The following is a 24,379-nucleotide window of genomic DNA, read 5'->3' on the forward strand; positions in this document are numbered from 1 at the left end:
ATTCTGAGAGCTCTGATGAGCGGTACTTCTATGTCCATGTGTCCTGAGAGTTCCTTCTCTCCACACAGAGGACATAAAAGAGCTGAGTAAATCCACTGCCTGAACCCATTGCTTGCCCAAAGGACTAGCTAATGGACTTCCTCCAATCCTGCCACTTTGGACACAGGGGAAATGGTAGGTTGGTAGTGAGCTGTGTAAAAACACAATCTCAAAATACTCTGGTTATTGAATAGGAAGCTTAGTCTCATTTCAGTGATTGTCCATAAGCCTATTCAACCAGCAGTCACTTACAAGCAAATAATATATCACGGAAGTGAAAGCAAGTTTTTGTGCAGTGGCACAAGGCTGGGTTGGTACATTGAGTCCTCAAGCCATAGGGGTACATTTTGGTCACACAGAAGCTAATGAAATCAGTTTGCCCCAGTCTGATCTGATTTTATAGAGGTCTCTGGGGACACAGTACCAGACATTACTCTTTACATGACTAAGAAAGTGTCATACAGGGAGTTAGCTTGCCCCACCCTGTGCAGCAGAATGCCTTGCATGCCTTGCTATTGCACAACGCAAACACAAGGTGCTAGTCCAAGAAGCTGCCTTAAAAAATGGAGACTGATCTCCCCTTCATGACTAACAAAGGTGTCTATTCATGTTGCCTGCTCTGCCTTTCTACAAGCAATTTTTATTGTCAATAGGGATATCTGGCATACATTCAACCACCTGCTTGTTTCTTAGTTTAATGATAAGAACATTGTCCTGCCCTGCTTGTTGACGTAGACCTATCTTTGCAACGCATAATGGTTAGTATGTGTGCCATAATAACAATACTAACCATATGCATAATGGTTGTTATGGGTGCCACTTGCCCACAAGGGTAAGTGGGGAAATACTGTACGCTGTGCTCGCAATTATGGAGTCGTGCTCACAATTTCAGGTGTTGGTATATTTCTCATGTCATGCAGGTACTCTTGAGTCTGTGATGTTTTGTTATTAGCAGAGTGGTCCAAGTACAAGGTATCTACCAGTCCAGTCACTTCAGCCAGTGCTAATGGACAAGGGGAATTCCCCTGCTGAGACAGCAGTACACAAAGAAACTGGCAGGGTTGTTCTAAATGTTACTGGGTATGTGTGTACACTGACATAAGACAGGTTTGAAAAACCTGAAACAGGTCTGATAACACACTGGCTCAAGCAGACCAATGCAAGCTTTTGTGGTGGGGTTTGGGTTTAAGTCATTGATTAAGATGAGGTCTCCCAAAATCTGCCACTGGTGATCTGCAAGCCAGACTGCTTGTTTTCAGTGCTCAACTGCCCACAAGGGAGGCAACACTATACAGCATGACTTTTCTGCACTTTCAGGTCTGCCTGCTAAGTGAAAAAGGCAAAAAAACCCCAAACCCAGGTCTGTAAGGGTCAGTATGTCCACACTCACTCACTCTCTTCAGCACTGTGGACTAGGTGTGGAGAAGGGTGTCAGGAGCTGCTGCCATCTAGACGCCCCTCTCTTTTGAAAATGACAAAAGAAATGCTGATACCACATTTCCCAGAAATGTTCAGTTCTCCCAGACAGTCCAGACATTTCAAATGCCCCCAGTTTGTGGGCATTTGCCTCTCACACAAAAGGCAGTATCCGGATTCTGCCAAGCTGGCAAAGGCCATTTTAAATCCAATTAAAAGCATCAGTTGTCGAATTTCTTTTTAATTAAGAATTTATCAGTGGGCAAAATACTATTAAAAATTAATAGCTTATACTCAGTTACCAAGATAAGATGATTAGTGGCCAAAATAACCTGTCTTACAGTTAAGTTCTGACACCAGGAATTGAGTGACCACTTTCCAGCTCTTTCAGCCTCCTGCACACAATGTCTCAGCTATTACTATTCAAAAAAATGAGTTCCAAAACATGCATCATTAAATTACTCAGAGGAGATCTCAAGTTAGAGGAATTCCAACAGAAATAATTTAAAGTACAAGCACTCATTGTACCGCATATCATTTTGTGTCTCACTCTTATATTGCAACATAAAATACCTTGCTCCTTTTTAGGAGCATCATCACTGATGGACACATCAATGCCTTCTTGACCCTTCAAACAGCAAGCTCTGAAGACAATTCCACACTGGTATCCTATCTTCGGGTTGGATTCACAACTCTGTCCTTGAATTTGGGCAGCCTTTCCCAGCAAACAACAGTAACAACATATCTGTTAAAAAAAAAAAAAAAGTCAAATCCTAGCTCTGAACAAATCAATGCAAATTTTGTCAGTAGTGTCAATAGCGTTACCTCACCTTGGCAAACTGATGGAAAATTTTATGCAAACTCTTTAAGAACTCCTGGTATAGTTAGGCTCAGACATTTTAATTGTAGTTGAATTCCATGAGCTCTGCATCTGGCCTACATAGAGCCAAGCACAGAGCCTGGATCCAGTTCTCACAAATACTGTGTATGTGTGAATGTGTGTGCAAGGTGATGTGAAGGACCAGAATGGTCCACATATGTATATGGAATTTCACTGCTCCCTGCCTGCATAGCCCAATTTCAAATACTAGTGAACAGTGGGAACTCTTAACATCTCTGCTTCCCTTTTGTGTCCCGTTCAATTAAAATGGGACACGATCAATAAAGTGCATAACTCAGTTTAATTATAAACTGCTTACTCAACCTCCCAGAAAAAAATACACCTGTCTGAACTAACAGACAAACAAGCAAACAAGCATGATTCATCCAAGGTTAGTGTTAACAGGTCATAAAGAGAAGCTCTTCTGCTCTGAAAAACAGACTACAGAGTCAAACATTATCTAAAAGCATCACAGTCCTGACATGGCTTCCAGCAACAAAACATGATCTACCTCTTCCAGACCTGCTGAACTACGCCCCGGAATACATCGCAGAAGTGAACACAGGACAAGTTAATCCCATGGAGGTTTCTTTTTCTTTTAACTTAAGGGGACACTGCTGATTATTCATTTTTCTTCCTTGCTGTTAGAAAGCAGCAAAGATGTTTGGTTCTCTGGAACTGGTGTCTGCCAATTGCTACTGTCATGTAAAAGCAGATTTAAGCTTTTATTGTTAATTTCACTATACTTCAAGATGCTTTTTTGCTTGAAGAAAATAGCCTGTGCCATTAAACAGAGCAGATGGAATGTAAAATAACTAAACATGGAACTAAATTTCTGTAATTCTGTAATTCGGTGCTTTAAGCACCACACCTATTGAAAAGAAGGCAACTATTACATTTCTTTCATTACTCTGAGATGTATACCCTGCCTATATTCTAAGTTTTCCCTTATAAGGTATTATATATGTTTCTCTCTCTGCAAGGCAGTGAAAGGCTCTTTTAAAACCTATAGCAGCATGAAAGTAAAATAAAATCTTTTTTCCTTGTTTCTTCAGTATTTTTTACTTTACAGCATTTTGAAGTATGTAAGCATGCTATTCTGTACTTTGCCTTTAAATACACAGCTGAATCCTTTCCCTGCTGCAGAATGCTGTATGGCAAGAACTATTCCCTCCTGGCCAGTGCTGGGGTGTTGTTCTCATGCCCACCATAACATTAAGGTACATGTTTTCCTTTATTAACTACTGTTTGGTAGGATGGTTCCTCACTACCCACTTTTTTTACTCGGTTCTCCAACTACTTTCATCCAGTGGCAGATGCTCTGGTTTCATCACTAATATGTCTGGGGTATTTCCATCTTTTCTTGCTTTTCTGGATAACTTTAGAAATAAATACTTGATGATCTCTTCCAAGAATTGCAACATTTCTGAATATTTATTCTAACACGTCTAACATTTTCCTGAGGCATTCTTCTCAAAGTTTTTAACATCTGTCTATAATGTTGTTGGATTTCCAATTTTCACAACCATAAATTAGAAGACAGAAATGAAAACTGAGCTGAAGATTTTTTGTTTGACTTAAGCTTGCATATTTTTGATAACCAAATCTTATTTAAGTTACTGAATACAGCTGATGCCTTGCCAAATTTTGACATTATATACTTCTGGATATCCTCACTGGCTTCTACTGTTAGTTATATGAATTGACTCAATCTGTTTCTTTGTCTTGTCACACAACTCTCAGTTTCGGAGTTATAGAGTTTCTCTGGATTTTTTCATAAAGAGCAATCATTAATTGCCATTCTTGAAGTGTTGAATAACCTTATGTTCTTTATTTCTTCCAGGTTGAGCCACCACTTGAAAGACCTCTGTCTCCAGCTAATGTAAATCTTCAAGTACAGAACTTGCCAAATCTTGCAAAGTCTATAAGAAACTGTATCCTCATTTAACATAATTGTTGGAACCATTTGTTCCAACCTGTATTTATTCTAACTGTGCATGATGTATCTTGATTTAACATCTTGATAATGATAATAATTTATGTTGCTATACCACAGCCAAAAAGATCCAGAGATGGAAAGTGTCAAACGTTTTCTTAACTGATGTTTATGGTAACTGGCTTTTAATATTGACCCTAGAAGATTCTGCACTGGCAGTCCTAAAGGCTAACATTTCCTGTTCAACTAAAGAAAAAAGATGGAGAAGCTGATGAATGGCCTTGTGCTCAGAGCACAGCCAGGACTCTGTAGACTCACATACACCTCCACATCTCTCACCTGTGAACTGGGAAAGTCACTTTTTCTTTCAGTTCTCTCACTGTGGAATGGTAGTAATATAGCAGTGATAAGGCTAGTTTAACTCATGTTCATGGAGCACTCTGGTATTCTGAGACACAAAGCAGTATGTCATTATAACTATCACTATCCTGGTAAGATTAATCTCAACACTTCCTTTTCCACACTAATTTTTTCAGGGTTGTTAGTCTATTCTGAAAGACTTTAATCCTTTAGTCCGGAGTGCAGTCTAGACTCCATATTAGTTCAGTTCTTGATGTGTTTGCAGCCATTTTCGAAAGATTGCCAGCTGCCCAGAGGCACGTTGCAATGACCATTCACCCATTTGCTAGAACCATCACTGCCTTCAGGGATAGTACAATATAACAATCGAGTTGTTATTACACACTTTCACTGCCTGTAAGCCTTTCCTTCTTAAGTGATCCCAATAATAATCTCAAACATTTTTTCCTTTGCCTTTCCCCCGTTATTAGCAAAAGGCCATGCAGCTTCAAAGCCATGCCTTGATCTTCATGTTTGGATACAAAGCTGTGTCCTACTTGAAGTCCTACGATCCTTTGACTGCTCTTATACCTGGCCTTCTCACAGAAAGGAATAAAGATGGAAGGAAAAAAGGAATAAATAGTTACATGTGAGAAGTTTCAAGATTTATTTTTGGTGTGATTAGGAAGAATCTGAAATTGCTTTCATCAATAAGCTCTCTTAATTAGTTAAATTTTCTAACAGTTCCTTATTCTTTATGTCACCATATAAATTACCAGATCTGGAAGGGTGAACCATGTATTAACATTGCTTTTGTGTATCTGTCCACAAGAGGTCTCTCACTTGCTGAAATCCAGACTAACTAGTAGATGCTATGAAAAACAGACAAAAAAATACAAGTAACTCAGCGGAATTTTTCAGAACTTTCTAAGATTTGAACAAAAATAGAAAATATGTTCAACAGTCTAAAGCAATAAAACTTTTGCTCTCACCTGATACACACAACCAAAGTATTCTTGACAAAACTGGGGAGATAAGGCCGTATCTCGATCTTTGGAAAAAGAAAGTACCTATGACAAATTCTGGGGAAAATGTCCGAGCACCTTAAAGAAGGTCAAATTGCTAGAAGGTTCACTCCTTTCTCCAGGGCTGTTGTGGTGGAAACTTTCATAAAACCATTTCTACATCCCCCGTATCGGCAACAAATCTGGAAATTGATCACTGTCTTTTGATGAAGATTTTAAATATTAATTTTGCATCCTTTTTTTCAAGGCAAGAAAAGCTATGCTTCCAAAAAAACGGAGGAGTAAAATTATGCCCATCATTACCTATGCCTATTGCCTTTAAGTGTAAAAGCTGAGGCAAGTGTTTTCAAAATATGGTCTTTTTATCTTCTTTCCAATTGCAAGTTTTGGATTCAAAAGAAAGATTAGCTGCCTCATTTGCTGCAAAGTGCTGCGATTAATCCTACTAACTGAATTACTAAATCAGTCTTTCTCCTTCCTTGAAGGAGACAAAGAAGATCCAAGAGATTTCCTATGCTACCTAAACTAAACAAGAACAGACCAACTCAGGCAAAATGAGATTCAAGCCCATGTGAGATGGGCTTGGTGTGAATTAAGAAGTTTGTTTACCACAGCAGGGCACAATTGCGAGATACATGTATGTCTCAAGGTCATCAGATTCAAAATGTATTCAACAAACAAAATGATGAATTGTTCACTGATAGTAGATCATAAATCATTTATGTCCATCATGGATCAAAGAGGTTATCTACAAAGATACTCCTACAGCTAACTCAGTACAGTTATTATTTAGGATATTCCTACGGGGGGGGGGGGGGGGGGGGGGGCAGAACATGGCGCACAAAGATTAAATAACACTGACTACGTTTATACCAGTAAATTAAACAGGGACAGAATATGGGCTCAGGCATTGTCCCACAATCATCCGTAATGTTTAAATATTAGCAAGCTCTACTGGCAACTAACATCCTCTCAGACAATGCTGAAGCATATTTGGAGGTTAGGACAGGCCAGCGAGTGTTCCCAACAGCCCTCATGCACTGTGTTTTGCAAAGGAAAGATGTCAGTTATGTGACATGAGCCCAGGCCATTTTGTTTAATAATACAGCTGTCACCATGAAAACCTGCCATCTTTAAAGAAGTCTGGCCATTTTAAAAAGCAAAATCATTAACTCTTCTTCCTCATGCTGACAAGCCCACATAGGGAAGCATCAGTCAACTGATGGAAGTGGGTTTCCTTGAACAGTTGTGTTCTGTTTTAGAGTTGTCTCATGGCATGTGTTTAAAACAGTGCCGCTATTATAAACCTGTCTCTGGTAGCAAGCGCTTGAATCTGCAGAGTACTCGCCATCCCAGTCCTTGTTCATCTGTTCATAGCCCTTCAAAAGTACTGACACAGAGGGCTAAGTATTTTTTCATGCTACATTCAGACTGCGGTGGACAGGCTTCCTAATGGTAAAGGCTGCACAGAGGAATCTCTGTGCTAGGAACAGGGCATACCCTGGACGTGGTCAACAGGTAACATATGTCCTCTCTGGGGGACATGCTCCACCATGGGACAAAATCACACTACACATGCAGACAAGTTTGTGACAACCCAACAATGCCAGCCTCATCAGCATGTGTTACGTTTCTTCTACTCACAGCGAGAACGTGGATTACTTCACAGCCCTGGCATCAGCAGCATCCTACTGCCGGGAACACAATCAAGCAAGCATTTTGAAGAAATATGAAACTTGTGAATCAGACATTGTCTGCCATCTTCTATAGAGTAGATTTTTTAACTGAATGAACCAAAACATTCAGCATCTTTGAGCAATGGGAAGAATTAAAATCACTCTATTTTCATCACCACCGAAAGAAATCCGTAACAGGACCAGAGCTGTTCATGACCGGGTCATGGTCAAGATCATGATCTTACTGGTGGAACTTTCTCCCCAAAACACTCTGCAGAGTGGTATGTGGTATGAATATGCTCCCTTTCAAGAAATGAGAGACAAAGACAGTAATAAAGGCAGAGGGCAGGGCACAAATTAACTAACGATGCCAATGATAGGCATTTTTATTCTAATATCATATGCTATTATCACAAGCTTTCAGATGTCCCCATTCAATTGTAAATCAAAGTCATGTTAACTAAGGACACATACACAAGCTGGAATTTTAAGTACGCTCAGAGGATTAACTTCAGCCCTACCCCTTTGGACCACCAATACTGAAAACCACTGAGTCTGCTGTTAGGCCGTGAGGCTCTAATGAAAGCCAAAGTCTGAAATGCATCTGCGTTTCTCACCCATCCCTTCCTACAGCATTGATGTCTTCTCTTCATGCAAAAGTAGTTTCCTAGCCAACTACCCGTTCAAGACATTCAACCCTTTTGCATTCTACCCTCTGCCTCTGCTAAAATGTAATAAGACAGTCTGCTTCACTCAACAAGGAACTGTTTCTCTCAAAAAAGCACAAAGTGGACAGCCTTAACAGAGACATGAGGTGTAGATGGGAAAAACTTGTTTATGTGCATCAAACTGAGTACAGTGATGTTCAGGGTCAATCCTTAATACCAATCTAGACAGTCAATACCATTTCTTGAAGCCAAACAGGAGTAGCTCTAATGTCTCACCTTGAAGTATTCAGCTTCACAGGTAGAATTTTCACCAATATGTGAGTCACACTCCTCACGCACGTTGGCAAATTCAATCCCATCTGAACAGTACTGCTTCTCCAACTGGCTGCGGCAGCACTGTACCTGAGTCATGCTGACAAAAGGATGGAAGCAATGGGAGAAGAATGTCATATATAGGTCAAGAACAGATAATGCAAGTTTTGATAATTAACATTTGTGCTAGTCTCACGGAAAGAGGTTACTGTGGGCACACATTTTAGTTACAAAGTAAAAATATTCTCTAGGACTAGGCAGAATGTCTAGGTGATATGTTTAATACAGTTTAACTACTGGTCTGCCTTGCAGTCTGTCCTAAAAATTTTTTTAAGCAAATGGATAACTTCAACCACATTTGCCACAGGGGTCAAGGTCTCCAGGACTTGCATTCTTGCACGTTTTGTGAGAGCTGGTGGCTGAAGGGAGGATGGTGAGAACCAAATTGGTGCTCTGACTGATGGAAGGGAGAAATCAGGCCCTGGACATTGTGAGAGTCTGCAATCCCATGGGCAGTCTACCCTCGCACCTGCTGCCCCTTGCTCAAACAAACAGGTACGGCATGTTGAAGGAAGCTCAGTGTTGCTCTGTGGGACAAATGGAGATATGGGGAGAAGTGAAGATACCAAGCGAAGTCATAGTGAGAAACAGAGTGTACTGCAAGCAAGAGGCAAAGAAAGACAAAGGAGAGAAGAGTAATACAGGGCAGGAAGATGTGGAGAGGAGACAGGATAAAAATCTGCAGGAAACTCAGCTCTGTTAGTTCCACTGCTCATAAAATCATTCTACTTTATCTCGGTTTCAGTGAATAAATGGAAAACTCTTTCCTGTGGGGAAAAAAATCTACGTGAGGAGGCTTTAAACTCCTCCACTCCTGTTGCTACTGCCACTTGAATGCAAAGCTCACTGAAGGAGTTATCTCCCCTCTCTCCACTCTGCTTTTATGTGTAACTCTGCTTTGTTAGGTAGCATCGTGGGTGGAGCTTGCAGTTTAAAGCTCTTCCACCGCTACGTCCTGTAATAGACACCAGGAAACACAGAAAAAAGTTGAAGAAGAGTTACAAATCAGATTACACATACAAGGACATAAACATATCCATGTGTTTTGTGATAACCCAATTTCACTAAGAATAATGTTACCTGAGTTGCTAGGGTGAAAGGCAATTATCCCAAAGGCAATCCAAGCTGATAAATTCTATTTATAGTACAAAAGGGGCACCTAAAAGGCATGCCCTGATATGTTAGAGCTCTGTAAGAAATGTACAGAAAAACCCTATAAACACACTTTTATACCCATCAGCATGGGAAATCTTATACATCTTAGAGACCAACAACACTGAACGCATTCTCTTTGCTGTTAAGAGTATTCACCTATTTTTTTCTTCAACTCTAGTTATTTGAACTGATGAGTAACATCTTTTCAAGGATTACCTAGAAATACATATATGTAAAGATACTCAGCACACCAATACCTTTTACTCTTAAAAATCCTTTATTTACACTGTTGCAAATTTTGGAAGCATAAGGAAGAGGGACAGGTTAGCTGCACCACTGAACTACAGGCTTCTCCTACTATCATCTGAGATAAGTGGATTCCCGTACATCACCTCTGGAGGAGCTTCCCTGCTCTTGATGACCATAGGATGAGCTTTCAGCTCCCAGGCGGCATGGGAGACTCCCTCAGCTCTAAGATCAGGCCACCCAGTCCAGCCCACTAAAAGCAGGGGACATGTGGGTAGTGGGCTCAGATTCTGCCTCTCTGTGCATATTGGTGAGGCGAGGTTGTCAAACTACATTCCTGAAGATTCCCCATTCTTATTTATTGGGTTTTGTAATGGTCTGACTGTGCAGTTCTCACTTGGACAAAAACAGCTATGAGATTTCAATGCATAGGAACAAAACCAGGATAAGTTCATGAACAAATTATTCAAAAATAGACTCTAAAGTCATAGCAAGAAGTTAAGCCCAGGACAGTAACTTTATTTGGCAGAATATTTGAAGGTTTTGATATTTGATTTAGTTCCAGTTTGGAAGAATATGTAGCTTTTTTGTTGCTGAAATTCCCTCTGAAGCAGAATTTCCATTCCCTGCCCAGCTCTGGGGTGGTCTGACTGTCAGGACTTTGGAAGCCTGTAAAACCTGAACTTCAAGCCCAAGAGTGTGGGAGCTGAGACTTTCCAGCTCCTTCAGCCCTCCAAGTCCTGTTGAGGAGCTAGATATGTTAGCCACAGACAAACAAACAAACAAACAATAGCAGTCTTTCAGTAGATCTGTTTGATTTCCAGTGTGGCTTTTTTTTTTTTCCAAATAAAAGTAATCTCTTTGAAATCTTTGACAAATTGGCAATTTCAACCAAAACAAAAAAGTTTCTTAAAATGTTTCCCACAGCTGTATTCATAAGTCATGTGGCCCACCCCAACTGTAACAAGGAATTAAACATCAATTGAATACTAGATTAAAATACCATTTGTTCATTCTCAGAACAACAACAATAAAATCACACTTCATTGCCCAAATCCTACAGTGAAGTTGCACTGGTAGCAAATATTGCTGGAGACTGTAAACACTTGTGTGGCTGTAAGAGAGGTAGAAATCCTTGAAAGATGGCAGAGAAAAATGCTAGAAAAATCTGCACAGCACTGGTCTTCCAGCTGCAACTTAGCCTGCCCAGCTGGCCATCCTTTTCCCTTTGCACACCAGCCCACGTGCGGATGGTCACTAGAGTATACCACCAAGCTCTTCAGACTCCAATACTGTTGAGATGAAGAGTGTTTCTTCCTGTCTTTGGTAAGTTATGTGTGTCTTCCTGGCTTAGACCCTAATATAATACATACCCACTTTCTACTTCACAGCAGAGTAAAGGAGCCACCTCTACTTGCTAATAGGACATCTAGATTTGTCTCTTCGTGTAAAACCTTTCAACTCTTCCTGTGTAGCATTCCTATTAACTTCATGTCTACAGACAGCTTACAATATTGGTCTCTAAAAAAAGAAAGCAGAGGAGTACTTTCCTGTGGGTTTTTTTTTTAATTACTCATAATAATTAAAAAGGCCAAAGGCTACTTCCTCCTTATCTGCCCTATTTTGAATTTCAGTTAAAACAGTGCAACAGAACTTTATTGAAATAAATAGGGATTAACAACATGGCTGAAATCTTAAAACACTATATATGTAATCTCTAGGAGCATGAGGCCTCACAACTGACATTCACTTAGGATACTTCAGGTAAAATCATGCATCTCTGAAAGACAAGTTTTATTCATGGCTTACTAGTGAATGGAAATCACTCAGACATTTAAAAAATCCTTATTCTTTGTTGCAAATGCTGATCTAAAATTGAATTTATTTCATTACTAGGTAATTTGATTATAAATCAAGTTAAGGAATCACGTTTTATATTCTCACTTTTACTTTCTGTTAAAATGTAACCAATGTAACTGATTTTTCATGGAATAAATTTCCAGCTGAAAATCTACAAGCCCATTAACCTCCACAATCCTTTCACATTTATTATTCTCCTTCCCAGAGGATGCACTCCTAAACCAGCACGGATCTTGTAATCACCTACTTTCCCTTTCATTTCTTTCCATACAAGCATTAAAATTTAACTTTGCTCTGAAAACAATGTCTTTGTTGTCAGTCTAATTTCATTACCCTCTGCCTCTCTCATTCTACTTATTAGCCTGTGTTCAAACTATGTCAGTGCTATTCATGTGCACAGTGGAAGGTCTTGGACAAAAAATATTAAACTTAAAAAGGGAATGATTCCACTCCAGAATTATTTTGCAAAGACAAGCTGGGTCTTCCACCCTTAGTCCTTTCAGTTTGCAGTTCAACATACAACAGAAATGAACTTAGGAAAATTAAGAGCAAGAGCAATATCTGGTATTATGAGTGCCACAATATGACAAATGAAAATAATAAAGAGTGCCTCAACAATGAAAATACATATATTCAATCATGTGTTATAAATTAGCAAAGGACTCAAGTAAAAATAATTGATTCAACAAACCTCAAAATTTATCAGCTGCAATCCATAAACAACTTTGTAGATTACATAATAAAAGTTTTCTTGAAGGTGAAGGGCAAAATTATATTGATATCATATATTATGTAGAGAAATAATACTGATAACATTGTGGCAGAGAAGGACTGAGTTTGACATTATTCACAAAGTGAAGTGAGCAAGTTATCCTAAATGAGTGGGAATAAAACCCTGACAACATAGAAGACTGTTCTTCTATCCCTCTGACTGTGAAGCCAAAAATCTCAGTGACTGTGAGGCACACTTAGTAGGCTACAGAGAAGAGAGAATAATTAATAAATACAACTTCTCCAAAAATAACTTTAACAGCTTTTTCAGACATAAAACTGTCACAACTTTGATGTCCAAAATCTCAGGCTCTTCCAGACTTACAATGGCATAAATCAATAAACATCTATCAGCAGTTAAGCATCTGGTGCCTATCACTCCAAACACTCTTGTCTTATTATTTCCTTGTGTTCCTGTCTGAGTCTGTATCCAAGTGCTGCCACTTGTCTCTGCTTGGGAACACAGATCACCTTTTTGTTCTGTTTTTGCACAGTACCTAGCAAAGTGTTCCGTAGCTTCTTCTTTTATGCATTCTTGCAACACTAATAATAAATAATGTTATTCCTAATGTAACTCCAAAAAGACTTCACACAGTGCTAAAGGCATGCAATTCTCATATGGAGATATGCTGTTTCTGGCCCAGGAATTAAGTTCACTTGCTAAGAGCTCTGGGCAGGGGAAACTTCATTTTGAAAGCAAGAAGATTTATTGGGCAGGTTGAGTTCCAAAAATAAATGGCAGCCGTTTCCGGCTGCTGCAAGTTTAAGCACATCACAGGAAAATGGATGAAAGGGGAGAAAGCTGCTGTTATGACAGCCAAAGATATTATTCATCAAAACTCTACACTCGTATTTACTGATTCATGAAGACACAGAGAAAAATACTGTCATTGTCCAGAGTGATAATATAATGAGGTATACTCATTTGTGGGACAAGCAACCACAATAAGAGATTGCAGACATCACTGGACATTGAGCCCAGAGCCTTGTTTCAACTTAAATGCAACTGAGTAACAGTAGCCAGATGGATCTTACTAATTCAGGTGAACTTCAGACGCGGGCTGGCTCATCTGTGGTGTAGGACAAGTGAGTTCATCTGCAGTTTGAACTGTACCATATTCAGCAAGTAACACTCACACAGATGGCAACTCCCTCAAGGACCACAAGAAATTTCGGGGGAAGAATGCTAAAAAGACGTTGAAACCCAGAACTGTCAGCTTGTTTCTAGGATAACCGGAAAATAAGAGAATCTCAGTGCTTGTGTGGAAACCCTTCTTGATAACTATGAATGTGCTTTAAATGCCTGGGAAAAGGTCAAGGGGGTGCAATTCTAATTCAATAAGGCAGCTTCTTCCTCACACAAACAAAATAAAAGCAAAAGAAATCCTAGCAGTGGTGGGCTTGCTCTGAGTGAAGGACTGAGATGCCATTATGTTATTACTATTCTAAGAAGAGGATTCAAGAACAGCACGTAAATTCTTGTAAAGCGTGCTGGGCAAAGTACTCACATCCAATCTGTTCTGTGTTGCACAGTCTTTGCAAAGTAATTGCACAAAATCATTTTTACTTCAGTAACTTCATCAAATCTGCTCACTTCACAATGTATTCTTCCCTTGCATTCAACTGCTAACCTTGCAAACCCAAGCTGAAATAGGCAGAGCAAACAGCTCCATCTGGCATGAAGTAATATGGATTTGTACACCCAAGAGGCTTGATTTTTAGAGCACGCACTCACATGATGTACACTGTCCAATGCTGTGCTGCACTAGACAGTCAAAAGATCCCAGCTGGGGTTTAAACAACCACATAAATGATAAGTATCTGTCCCCCAGAAGCTCCCACTGCCTGTAGGTATCTAAATGGGAAGCAACTTCTTTTGAAACTCTGTAACCAATAAGGCATCCTCTGCCATATTCTCACCTGCTTAGACCTCAGCAAGTGCAACGAACCTGGTTTTGCTCCCATCTCTGTGCAGTAGGAATAAATGTACCAAATCAGTGTCATTACCCTCATGTGATTGCAAAGGCAATCATGCTCCCTCACTGTTCATCCTGGCTCCGGTTACACCAGCAATTAGGAGAAGAATTGGCCCTTCTTTTGTGTCTGAAATGGCATCATAAAGTCACTTTGCTGTACCTCTCACAGACACGCCAGTTTGCAATCATAACTGGAGCAAAATAGTATTGCCATTGAAGAAAGTAGTCAAAGGTGCCAATTTTACTTAGTCATTTTTAGAGTGGAGCCAAGATTCAGGGGGAGCTATGTTTATTTATCATACAGTCATGAATAGATGCATGAATTTATCCACTTCTTTTTTTGTCAATAGGTGCTCACGCCTCTCACAGAATATGTGAGATTTCCAATTTACCATTACACCACTATAATTTTCTTAATTACACATCAGTTATGCACAAAAACTAGATGAACTATTAGTAAGCTTTTTTCAGTTCCTAAGAAGTCCTAAAGGCTCTCTAAAATGGCAATCTTTAAAAGAGTAAATTACACTTACAGCAGAATCGCAACTCACATTAATCAAATGATCATTAAATCATCAAGATTCTCGCTCCCAGATTGTTCAGTAAACTTGGTTTCCTGTTTTTCCTGCCTCTGTTTTGTCTGTAACTCTTCTGACTCTTCAAGTATTTCCTAAATTGGGATTTAAGTCCTATCTGTCAATTTTTCTGCGTAAGAGACTGCTTTCAATGCCAATATAAATGCAAAAGTCAGAAAACATGGACAAACTTGCCTGCAAGACACATTCTTTCCGTAATAAAGATCAATCCAACACTTCTACTATTACCAATGTTAAATGTTAAATCACTTTGCAATCCATTTGAAAAGACAGAGGGAAGCAATGTACTCTGTTTTAAATATAAAGTTCTCTGTGAAACTGCCCCCAAACTATCAACCACAAATTTAGCTCCACAAATTAAATGTAACAAGTGTACTTAACAGCAAAATAACACAAACTATCAACACAAAAAATATGAATGCCCCAATCATATAAAAGATTCAGTTTAACCAAAATATTACTGTGCAAATAATTTTAATATTTTTCATGATTTCATTTGCTAGTTTATGTAATAGAAATTAGTATCCTATTAAATGTCTGCAGAATTAAGAAATCTATTTATTAAGTAAAGGTTACTATTTTCTACGGTGAAGTACGTTTGACAGAAGTCGGACACTCTACGTAACTAGGAATCTTGAGTTAAGCTTGAAGTTCCCCCATCCAGCAGTACAACTAATAATTGCAAGACAATTATCTGTGTGGCACCACACAGGAGAAACAGTTTTAAAAGGCTGTGTTACATACATACATCTGTATCTATGCAATCTATAGATTATTCATGTATAGGATCTGCTGTGATTCTTGAAAAACTTTTGGCCAAGAATTTGGACTGCCACTGGGCTAGATTCACAATCAGCATAAACTGAAGAAGCTTTGCTGACATTAGTGGAGACATGCTGAGATACATTGACTGTAGGCAGAGTCCAAGACCTGTGAGTAGAGTACAGCAGAGAAACTTCTGACTAAAAGAAAGCACACGTCAAACAGGTTAGAGCTGGGTGACTCTACACTAGACTAACAGCAAAAATTAGAAGGACTTAATGGAATAAAAGTAGGTACTCAGGTTTTCCCAAGGCTAGACATGGATTTGGAAAACTCGGATTTAAGAGCTGGGTGCTTCATTTTATAATCAGTTTTCATACTTACCATTCCCATGGTTCTACATGAAAACATAAACTATAGTTTAATATATAATACATAACCATATACCTGCATTCTCTGGACTCGGATATTAACGGTAGAGAAGTACATATTCTGTTTTTATTTGCCCATTCAATACCCTTGTCACAGCATTGTTCCATTGAAAGATCTGCAGAAATGAGGAAAAAAAGAAAAACACAACAATATATTTAATACAACCTTAGTAAATGGTATTGCATCTGCCAGTTAAAAAAACCCAAACAACAAAAGAGGGTCAGTTCATTTTTCCCTCCCTAATGTACACACAGAATAGTGCACCCATCCAAAAGGCAGCCATGGCCAAATGAAGCATCTGTTAGCACCCTGCAATCAGCCCAAGTGCTGGAAGTATTCTTTCCTCAGTGAAGCAAACTGCAGTTTCCCTTAGCCTTCCACAGCAACTGATACTCCAGCAGTAAACAGTTCAGATAGGTAAGAGTCCTGCACAATACATGGATCTGATGGATTGCACTCCTTTACTATCAAAAGCAGCAGTAGCAACAAGCAACCTTTTAAAATCCTGAAGAATACAGGATAAATCACTATCTGATATGAAAGAAAGATGAATCTCATTACAAGTTAATTTGCACAACTGTTTTTTCCTGAGGTTATTATCCAATTAATCTGTTTTACTGAAAAGTAAAAGTCTGTAATTGTAAAAGTATTGTACAGAGAGACAGAAAGGTATATGGTATTTTGATCACTTAACATATGAAAGAAAAATTAATATAGATACCAACCCTGAAACTAAGGGGAAAAGCATACTGAAGGTAATTATTTGTGCAGAGTATGATTTTTGCAAAGGTACCTAATTCAATAAAACTAAATACTGTTAATAAACTGACAAGCACTACAGGTTTGCTTCATATTCCAAGTGCAAAAGTTCACTGCACAGCAGGTGTATCAGTACTTGGAATAAAACAGGAGTCACATTTTCCTATTAATTACCTTGTAGTCCGGATGCTGAACAGCTCCTTGTATAACAAATATGCAATCTGTGTAAAAAAAATTTGATTATCAAGAGGGACAGTTTTCTAATGTTTTCTCTTTGATTCCTAAGTTTTTTGACTGATGGCCCTGACAGGCTCCACTCAGGAGTGCTGAGGGAGCTGGCTGATGTCATTGCCAGGCTACTCATTATTATCTTTGAGAGGTCATGGCAAATGAGAGAAGTTCCTGAAAAATGAAAGAGAACAAATGTCCACCCTGTCTTCAAGAAGGACAAGAGAGAAGGTCTGGGAAACTACAGACTGGTCAACCTCTTCTCACTGTCTGGGAAGGCGATGGAGAAAATCCTCCTGGAAACAATGTCCAAACACATGAAGGACAGGAAGGTGATCAGGAGAAGTCAGACTGGATTTATGAAGGGGATATCATGCTTAACCAACCTCATAGCCTTCTACAATGAGGTGGCTAGCTTGGTGGATGAGGGGAGAGCAGTGGATGTTGTTTACCTTGACGTCAGTAAGGCTTTTGACACTGTCTCCCATAACACCCTCACAGACAAGCTGACAGTGTACAGATCAGGTAAGTGGGCAGTGAGGGGGACTGACAACTGGCTGAATCACCAGGCCCAGAGGGGTGGGATCAGGGGCACGAAGTCCAGCTGGAGGCAAGTCACTAGTGGTGTACCTCAGGGGTCAATACTGGTTCCAACGCCATTCGGCATCTTCATTAACGACCTGGACACTGGGAAAGACTGCATCCTCCACAAGTTCACAGATGATACAAAACTGGGAGGAGTGGCTGATGCACCAGATGGTTGTGCTGCCATCCAGAGGGATCTCAACAGGCTGGAGAAAGGGGCAGTGAGGAACCTCATGAAGTTCAGCAAAGAGAAATGCAAAGTCCTGCATCTGGGGAGGAATAAGCCCTGTGCACCAGTACACACTGGGGGCTTACCAGCTGGAAAACAGCTCTGCAGAGAAGGACCTGAGTGTCCTGGTGGCCACCAAGTTGATCATGAGCCAGCAATGCACCTTCACAGCAAAGGCGGCCAACACCATCTTGGGCTGCATTACACAGAGCACTGGCAGCAGGCTGAGGGAGGCGAACCTTCCCCTCTGGATTCCTCCAGGAATCACATCTGGAGGGCTGTGTCCAGTCCTGAGCTCCCCAGTTCAAGAAAGATAGGGACTTACTGGAGTAGGTCCAGTGCAGGGCCAGCAAGATGATTTATGCACTGGAGTATGTTTCATATGAGGAGAGACTGAGAGAACTGGGACTATTTAGCCTGGAGAAAAGAAGGCTCAGGGGGGATCTGATTAATGTTTACCTAATGGGAGGGGATGAAGAAGAGGGAGCTTCTCAATAGTGTCCACTGACAGGACAAGAAGAAATTGGCACAAATTACACCATATGAAGTTCCATCTGAACAGAAGAAAACACTTTACTGTGAGAGTGTTCAAACACTGGATGATCCCAAGAGGTCCCTTCCAACCTAAATGATTCTGTGACTGATTGCTTAATGAAATATAAGTAAGTCCCTTTCATCTGTAGGTTGCTGTGCTGCACAGGGGAAGGCAAATCTCATTTATTTCTTTTTGATGGAGAAGCCAAAGCACAGAAGGATTAAATGACTTGTCCAAATTACACAGCAAGCTGGTGGCAGAACAGGGAGTGCACACCAGGTCATTCCCAGACCATCTCTCTCCACTGGATCATAAAATGCCTCACATGATTTTCTCATTCTTAGTTTTGCTCCAAGCACATCTAAAGGGTGCAAAATTCAGTAAGCAGCAGCATTATATTCAAGATTATCCATCTTCACAGATGACTTCCTGCAGATCCGATAAGGACAAGCATCTGTCTCCTCTGGTTCTCCCTATACTAGTTACAAAGCCCAGGTGTTCCTGATGTATGGGTGCTATAGCCTCTTCCATCTGTCCATGTATCCACCTCCTAACCTGCTGCAGTTACCAAAATAAGCAGAAATATTATTTAACCTGTTCATGATCACACTTACTTTGACACACATCAGACAGAGTTTACATGAGTACCTCAACTGGCAGATCTTCATATATGGGAAAGTAAAAAGCAGCTGAAAGCAAGTAGAGAAGATAACTCCCTCCAGTAACTCAGATGTTTGCAGGGAATAACGTATATTCCTGACGAGTGATTATAATCCAACAATTCAAAGCAAAAAGGAAAGAGCTAAATGAGATTTTAGGATGCATCAGTCATCTTAAGGTAGGTACTCTTAAGATAGTTACCAATTCTACCCTGCAAAGCTCTGGAGTACTGAGCATAATTCTGGCTATCCCTCTTGAGGAAAGATTATATCAAAATGGAAAATCTGTAAAGAAAGGCTAGGAGGATGGTCAGGGGAATCAAAGCCCTATTTTATGAGGAGAAACTGGAAGAAATTTTAAGCCTAGATAAGTAAAGCTTGTGAAAGGATGTGGTGGTTCCTGTCAACAAATATTACTGCAGTAAACAATAATCAGAATTATGGGATCAAGTAAACCAAACATTTTTTAATAAGAAAATCATTATACTTATAAACAGAGTTACATTAAATGTTAGTTTATAACAGTGTTCTGTACTCTATGACCCAGGTCACCCTTCTAGTCTTACTCACATACCCAAAATAATGGTCAAAATTCTGTCATTATAAAGTCAAGCCAATATTTCTCTTGAATTCCTCAGGGTGTCCAGAATTCATGCCAGTGTCTGAAAGCTAATTGTAGTTTATAATGCCACAGACAAAATCAGTCTTGTAAATAAATATCCGTCTGTGGCGAAAGACATGAATTTGTGTCTGATCTCTTCTTTGGGAATACAGACCCTGTCTGGTGCTCTCTGTCTGCCAGTGTATTGCTAACAAACATTATATGCATCAGATTTCATACAACGTGTTACAAATAACCGTATTTTTAGTGCTGTTGTCTGCAATCCATCTTAACTGTGTTGAAAAATGATGCACATTTAAGTGAAGTGCAGAGCTGGCTGCAGGTTTTTGCAAGGCTTTGTACAAAAGGGTCTTCAGCCAAGTTCCTCCCCAGAAGGACAATCCCTGGCTCTGGACACCAGTTCTTCCCTCCCAGCTCTGGCAACACACCTCTACTCCAACCAAATAACTCAAGAATTCAAAGCAGGCCAAGCTAAGCAAGCTCGTCTGTAGGAGCGCATCCAGACAAAGAAGGATTTCGGATAGTTTGTTGAGGGAAAACTGTGGTCTAGGCTCATTGTTTCGGTGACATCACAATTCATATCCTCCAGAGATCCTGCCAAAAATCTCTTGAGAATAGAGGGAAGTGAAAAACAAGCAGTAAAAAAAAGACTCCACCCTCAAGGCCATTCTTCTAAAACATAACAATAAACCAGTGAAAAACATTTTCTCTAGCTTGGCTTTGCAGTTTGCTTTTAAAAATGGTCATTCGCGGACAAATCTCTACTCTTTCAAAGTCTCAGAAAGTGCGTGTCTCACACTTCGAGTGTCAACTCCTGATTGCACTGGAATCGGTTCTGACTATTTTGGCATTAGGAGTTGCTAACGAGTAGGAACAGGACAGACTTATCGTCTCATAACTGTATTTTTCCAGTGTTGTTGATTCAACTGTACATGTGCATATTCATGTGGCTCCCAGTTGGAAATCTTTGGGCAGGCAGTTCATACCGAGGCCATTTGTGCCTCCTTACAACCTCTTCAGGGGACCAACAGCATGGGGGGGCCATGGCCTCTCTTCAGTTTCTCATAACTATAAGTTTGTAATGCAGGGTGTCTGAAAGGAAGGGGTAGTGGAAAGCAGATGGTAGAAACTACTCCGATTACGACATCTTGGAGAATCTCACTTACTGTGCAGAAAGTGATGGTTCTTTTTTCTCTGAATGTGACCATGTGTCTTTTACTGCAGTTTTTGGGCTTGTGGCACTCCTCAGAGCTGGAGTGCCAAAGACAATCAACTAGAAATTACAGTACCGCTCTTCTGAATCTGGTGCCCCTTCAACTGTTTTGCCAAGTGCATAATGTTTCATGCAAATCAGACAGAGAAATCTCAGGCATCTGAGAGACAAAACACTTCTGGGAAAGGCTGATGATATTGTGTGTGTTCAGCTGAAATGTGCCCTTTTATTTGGAGAGAGAAACCCTACAGGAAAGTTGTAACATGCAGGAATACACTGCCTGGTCCATTTTGTAAGTTTGTGGAGCAATTGTTCAGCTTTTTGGTATCACAAGACAGAAAAATATGAAGATAAACCAGAGATCTGTTAAGATGGTAGCATGTTTACTTCCTTTTCACTCAGATACATTAATTTTGCACGCCAATTGACTAATTGAGAAAAATCTAAGTCTATTTTGGATAAAATCAAACGCAGCTTTATCACTACATTGTCCCTGTAAAAAAGTATGTGCAGCAAGGCATCCAAAAGAACTTGAGTCATGTTAGTATGATAATAGCAAGGATGCCTGTCCTGATGTTAAGGTGGTATATGGTTAAGTATTCTGAGAGAGATTTCAGGAGTCTCAGGAAGAGGACAGTAGAAACACAGCTGGAACTCAGATCTCTAATTTTACTAAAGCTGTCATGAAGAAGAGCTATCAGGTAAGAAGCGATTAAAGGTCACACAAATTTGAACATTTTGTGCATGATGCATTCATGTGCTAGCTATGAACTATGCTTACATAGACAAAATGTGTATGAGCATATGGTTGTTTTAAAAAAAAGGTAGCTTGCTAATCTTAACAAGATTGCCATACTGTGTGGGAGTTCAAAGCAAAAAATGTGGTTAAAATCTGTATAACCTTAGACTTTTATGATGTAATAACTGCTTATTCAGCTGCTACAGTGAATATTTTCTGCAAAAGAAAGATAAGCTTAAGAATGTTACCCAAAAGCATGATTCCTGGAATGAGAAACCCTGAATTGTTTCTCGGAATTGTGCAAAAAATAAGCAGAAGTAAAAAGGACTGGCTAATTTTCATGGCAGTAGCATTCCAGCTAGATCAAAAAGGGACAGATTTTTTTAAGTAACAATCTACAATAGCAGCTATTCTGTACCACTGATGATGATGGAAAAGCCTATGTACAATCTGGCATTAGATAGCTGTTCATTACTCAGTGCTGATCTATGGAACAGTTATAAAGCTGATGATAATATCAAACCAAATCTACACCTGAGCCTAGGTGGGCTTATCAAGCTCGTGCTAGTAAAGCTTTCCAGTTCTTCAATGCACTAAGTGATGCGACTGTCAAATTCATCGACTTCCCAGCCCACATAACTAGTTATAGTCGGGTATGGATTTGGAAGTGAGTCCAGGTCAAGGGGTCAAAGTCACACCTCCTTATTGAGATGTCTTCAATCTTTTAAGCACGTTAATTAAGTTTGTAAAATGTGGTGCAGGTCTTGTCCTTCAGTCAATTTACTCTGTAAGAGACTCAGCACTATGGAATGTGAGAAAACAGAACATGATTATCACTTCTCAGCATATGCAGATACAGGCAGCAGATGGACTCTGTGAAAGCTCAGCACTAGTCCAACACGTTTCAGTAACAGTATGTCATCCAGAATTTTTGGAACTCATGATTACAATAGACATGCATTGGTTTAGGTTTCCAGTAAGAAAAATACTTTCAACTTTCACAGCGTACCTTTCTGATGAAACCTTTCTTGTCCTGTCAAGAAAACTGTCTTACTAGTGATGCTCATCCATCTAACTGTTAGCTGAAAAAAACCCCAAGACTACATACACAATTGCATCCTCAGAATGACAGACTGGCCATCCGTATTATTCAGCATCACATTTTTTGTCTTCCAACTTCCCTTTACATCTGTACTCTCCTGACACAAAACCACAGCAACTGCATATCCCTTTGGCCAAGGCTCCACTGTGCTATAGGTTCAGGGCAGACAAAGTGTGCTTGGCCTCATCTGCTATGCCAGACCAATTGTTCTTGAAACAACGATACCTGGCTCATATTAGGTGGACAAGTCAGCTGCCTGTGTAGCAGGGACGGCAGTCAAGTGCTGGCAGCTGGGATTTGTAGTCTTGATTTTTTGGCTGTCCTTACAACAAACTGTGGAAATGCTGTTTCTGGCAATGCAAATACACTCTGGCTGGCCACTTAAGGCATCAAATAGACCCAGAGACATGTTTAGACAAGAGGGAAGCCAGATGACTTCAAAGGTCCAACTGGTAATAAAATAACATGGTAAGTACAGCCTTGTTGCATCTTGATTTTGTGTGTAAACCTAGGGATTAGGCACACAGAGTAGAGGAAAGGGTGAAGGAGACCTGAAACTATGAAAGGGAAAGACATAAAACAGAAAATCTGCACTCATGATTCCCAGAAACAAATGCTTTGAATTGCGAGTAATGGAGCGATGCAGTAAAGCATTACCATTCTCCATCTGAGATGATGTATTTGCTGGATCTCTTCAGACTGGAGTTGGAATGAAGATACCCTCCTCCATTTTATATGCAGAGAAAGAAGTAAAGTGAATAGGACCTTTTCTTTTTCTGCAGACATTCTCGTTTACCTCAAGACTGTACATCAAATACACCAATACACTGATGGGGTAAGATGAACAGACACAGCTGAGCTGTGGCTTTAGTCACCTTTGGACAGTAAGCTATTCCTAGTTCTTCCACTAGGTTGTTCTTACAATACCAGCTTGAACTTTGTAACAAATGCATGAAACTTGGAGCCAGGATGCCCTCTCCTGTAATACCCACAACAGCACAGGCCGGGAGGCAGTCTCCAATGCTTCTGTTGCAGCCTGCAAAGCTGTCCCTCTCCTGTACTGCTCTAGACTACTGTTTGCCCTCAAAGAGGGCCTCTGACAATAGCGCTTCTCTCTTCCAAGTGTGGAGGTCGTACTGGATCTTTATGGACTAACAGACAATCACTCACAGTTTGTGTGCTGCTAAGAAATATGATACTCTCTCTAAACTGGCTTAAAGGGTTTGAACATTTACCTTCAGATTAATTCTCAGCTGAATGTGATTATTTTAGGATAGCTGAAATCAATGAAGAAACCCAGTTAGCACACTAACTAAAGCAGCAGCACCCTAAAGGAAATGCTTGGTATGTTAGTGTGTTTTGTGGTTGGTTTAAAAACAGCCAACATTTTACTGGAAATTTTCTTAGGTCTGGAGAACACTCATTTATGGGGAATGTGGCTCTGGTAGCACCAGCAGTGGCCATCACACAACTAGGGGGATTTTTCAGATATGGCCAAACCTCATTTTACGAGGTATCTGTTTGCAGCTTATAAAAGCGGCTCTTAAAATCATTCATGG

At 40.0% G+C, this 24,379-nt stretch overlaps 1 protein-coding gene across 3 annotated transcripts in view; it reads right to left on the reverse strand.

Moving 5' to 3' along the window:
* Window positions 1–24,379, reverse strand: part of FBLN1 (fibulin 1) — an 82,503-nt gene that overhangs the window by 50,550 nt on the left and 7,574 nt on the right. For all 3 annotated transcript variants that reach the window (XM_069806908.1, XM_069806910.1, XM_069806909.1), the window contains exons 2-4: window positions 16,165–16,264; window positions 8,256–8,391; window positions 2,029–2,200 (exon numbers count right to left, since the gene is read on the reverse strand). In XM_069806908.1, the coding sequence (XP_069663009.1) occupies window positions 2,029–2,200; window positions 8,256–8,391; window positions 16,165–16,264 (408 nt within the window). The remainder of the gene's footprint in view (window positions 1–2,028; window positions 2,201–8,255; window positions 8,392–16,164; window positions 16,265–24,379) is intronic.

This window comes from Haliaeetus albicilla, chromosome 19 (genome assembly GCF_947461875.1).
Source record: "Haliaeetus albicilla chromosome 19, bHalAlb1.1, whole genome shotgun sequence".
NCBI lineage: Eukaryota > Metazoa > Chordata > Aves > Accipitriformes > Accipitridae > Haliaeetus > Haliaeetus albicilla.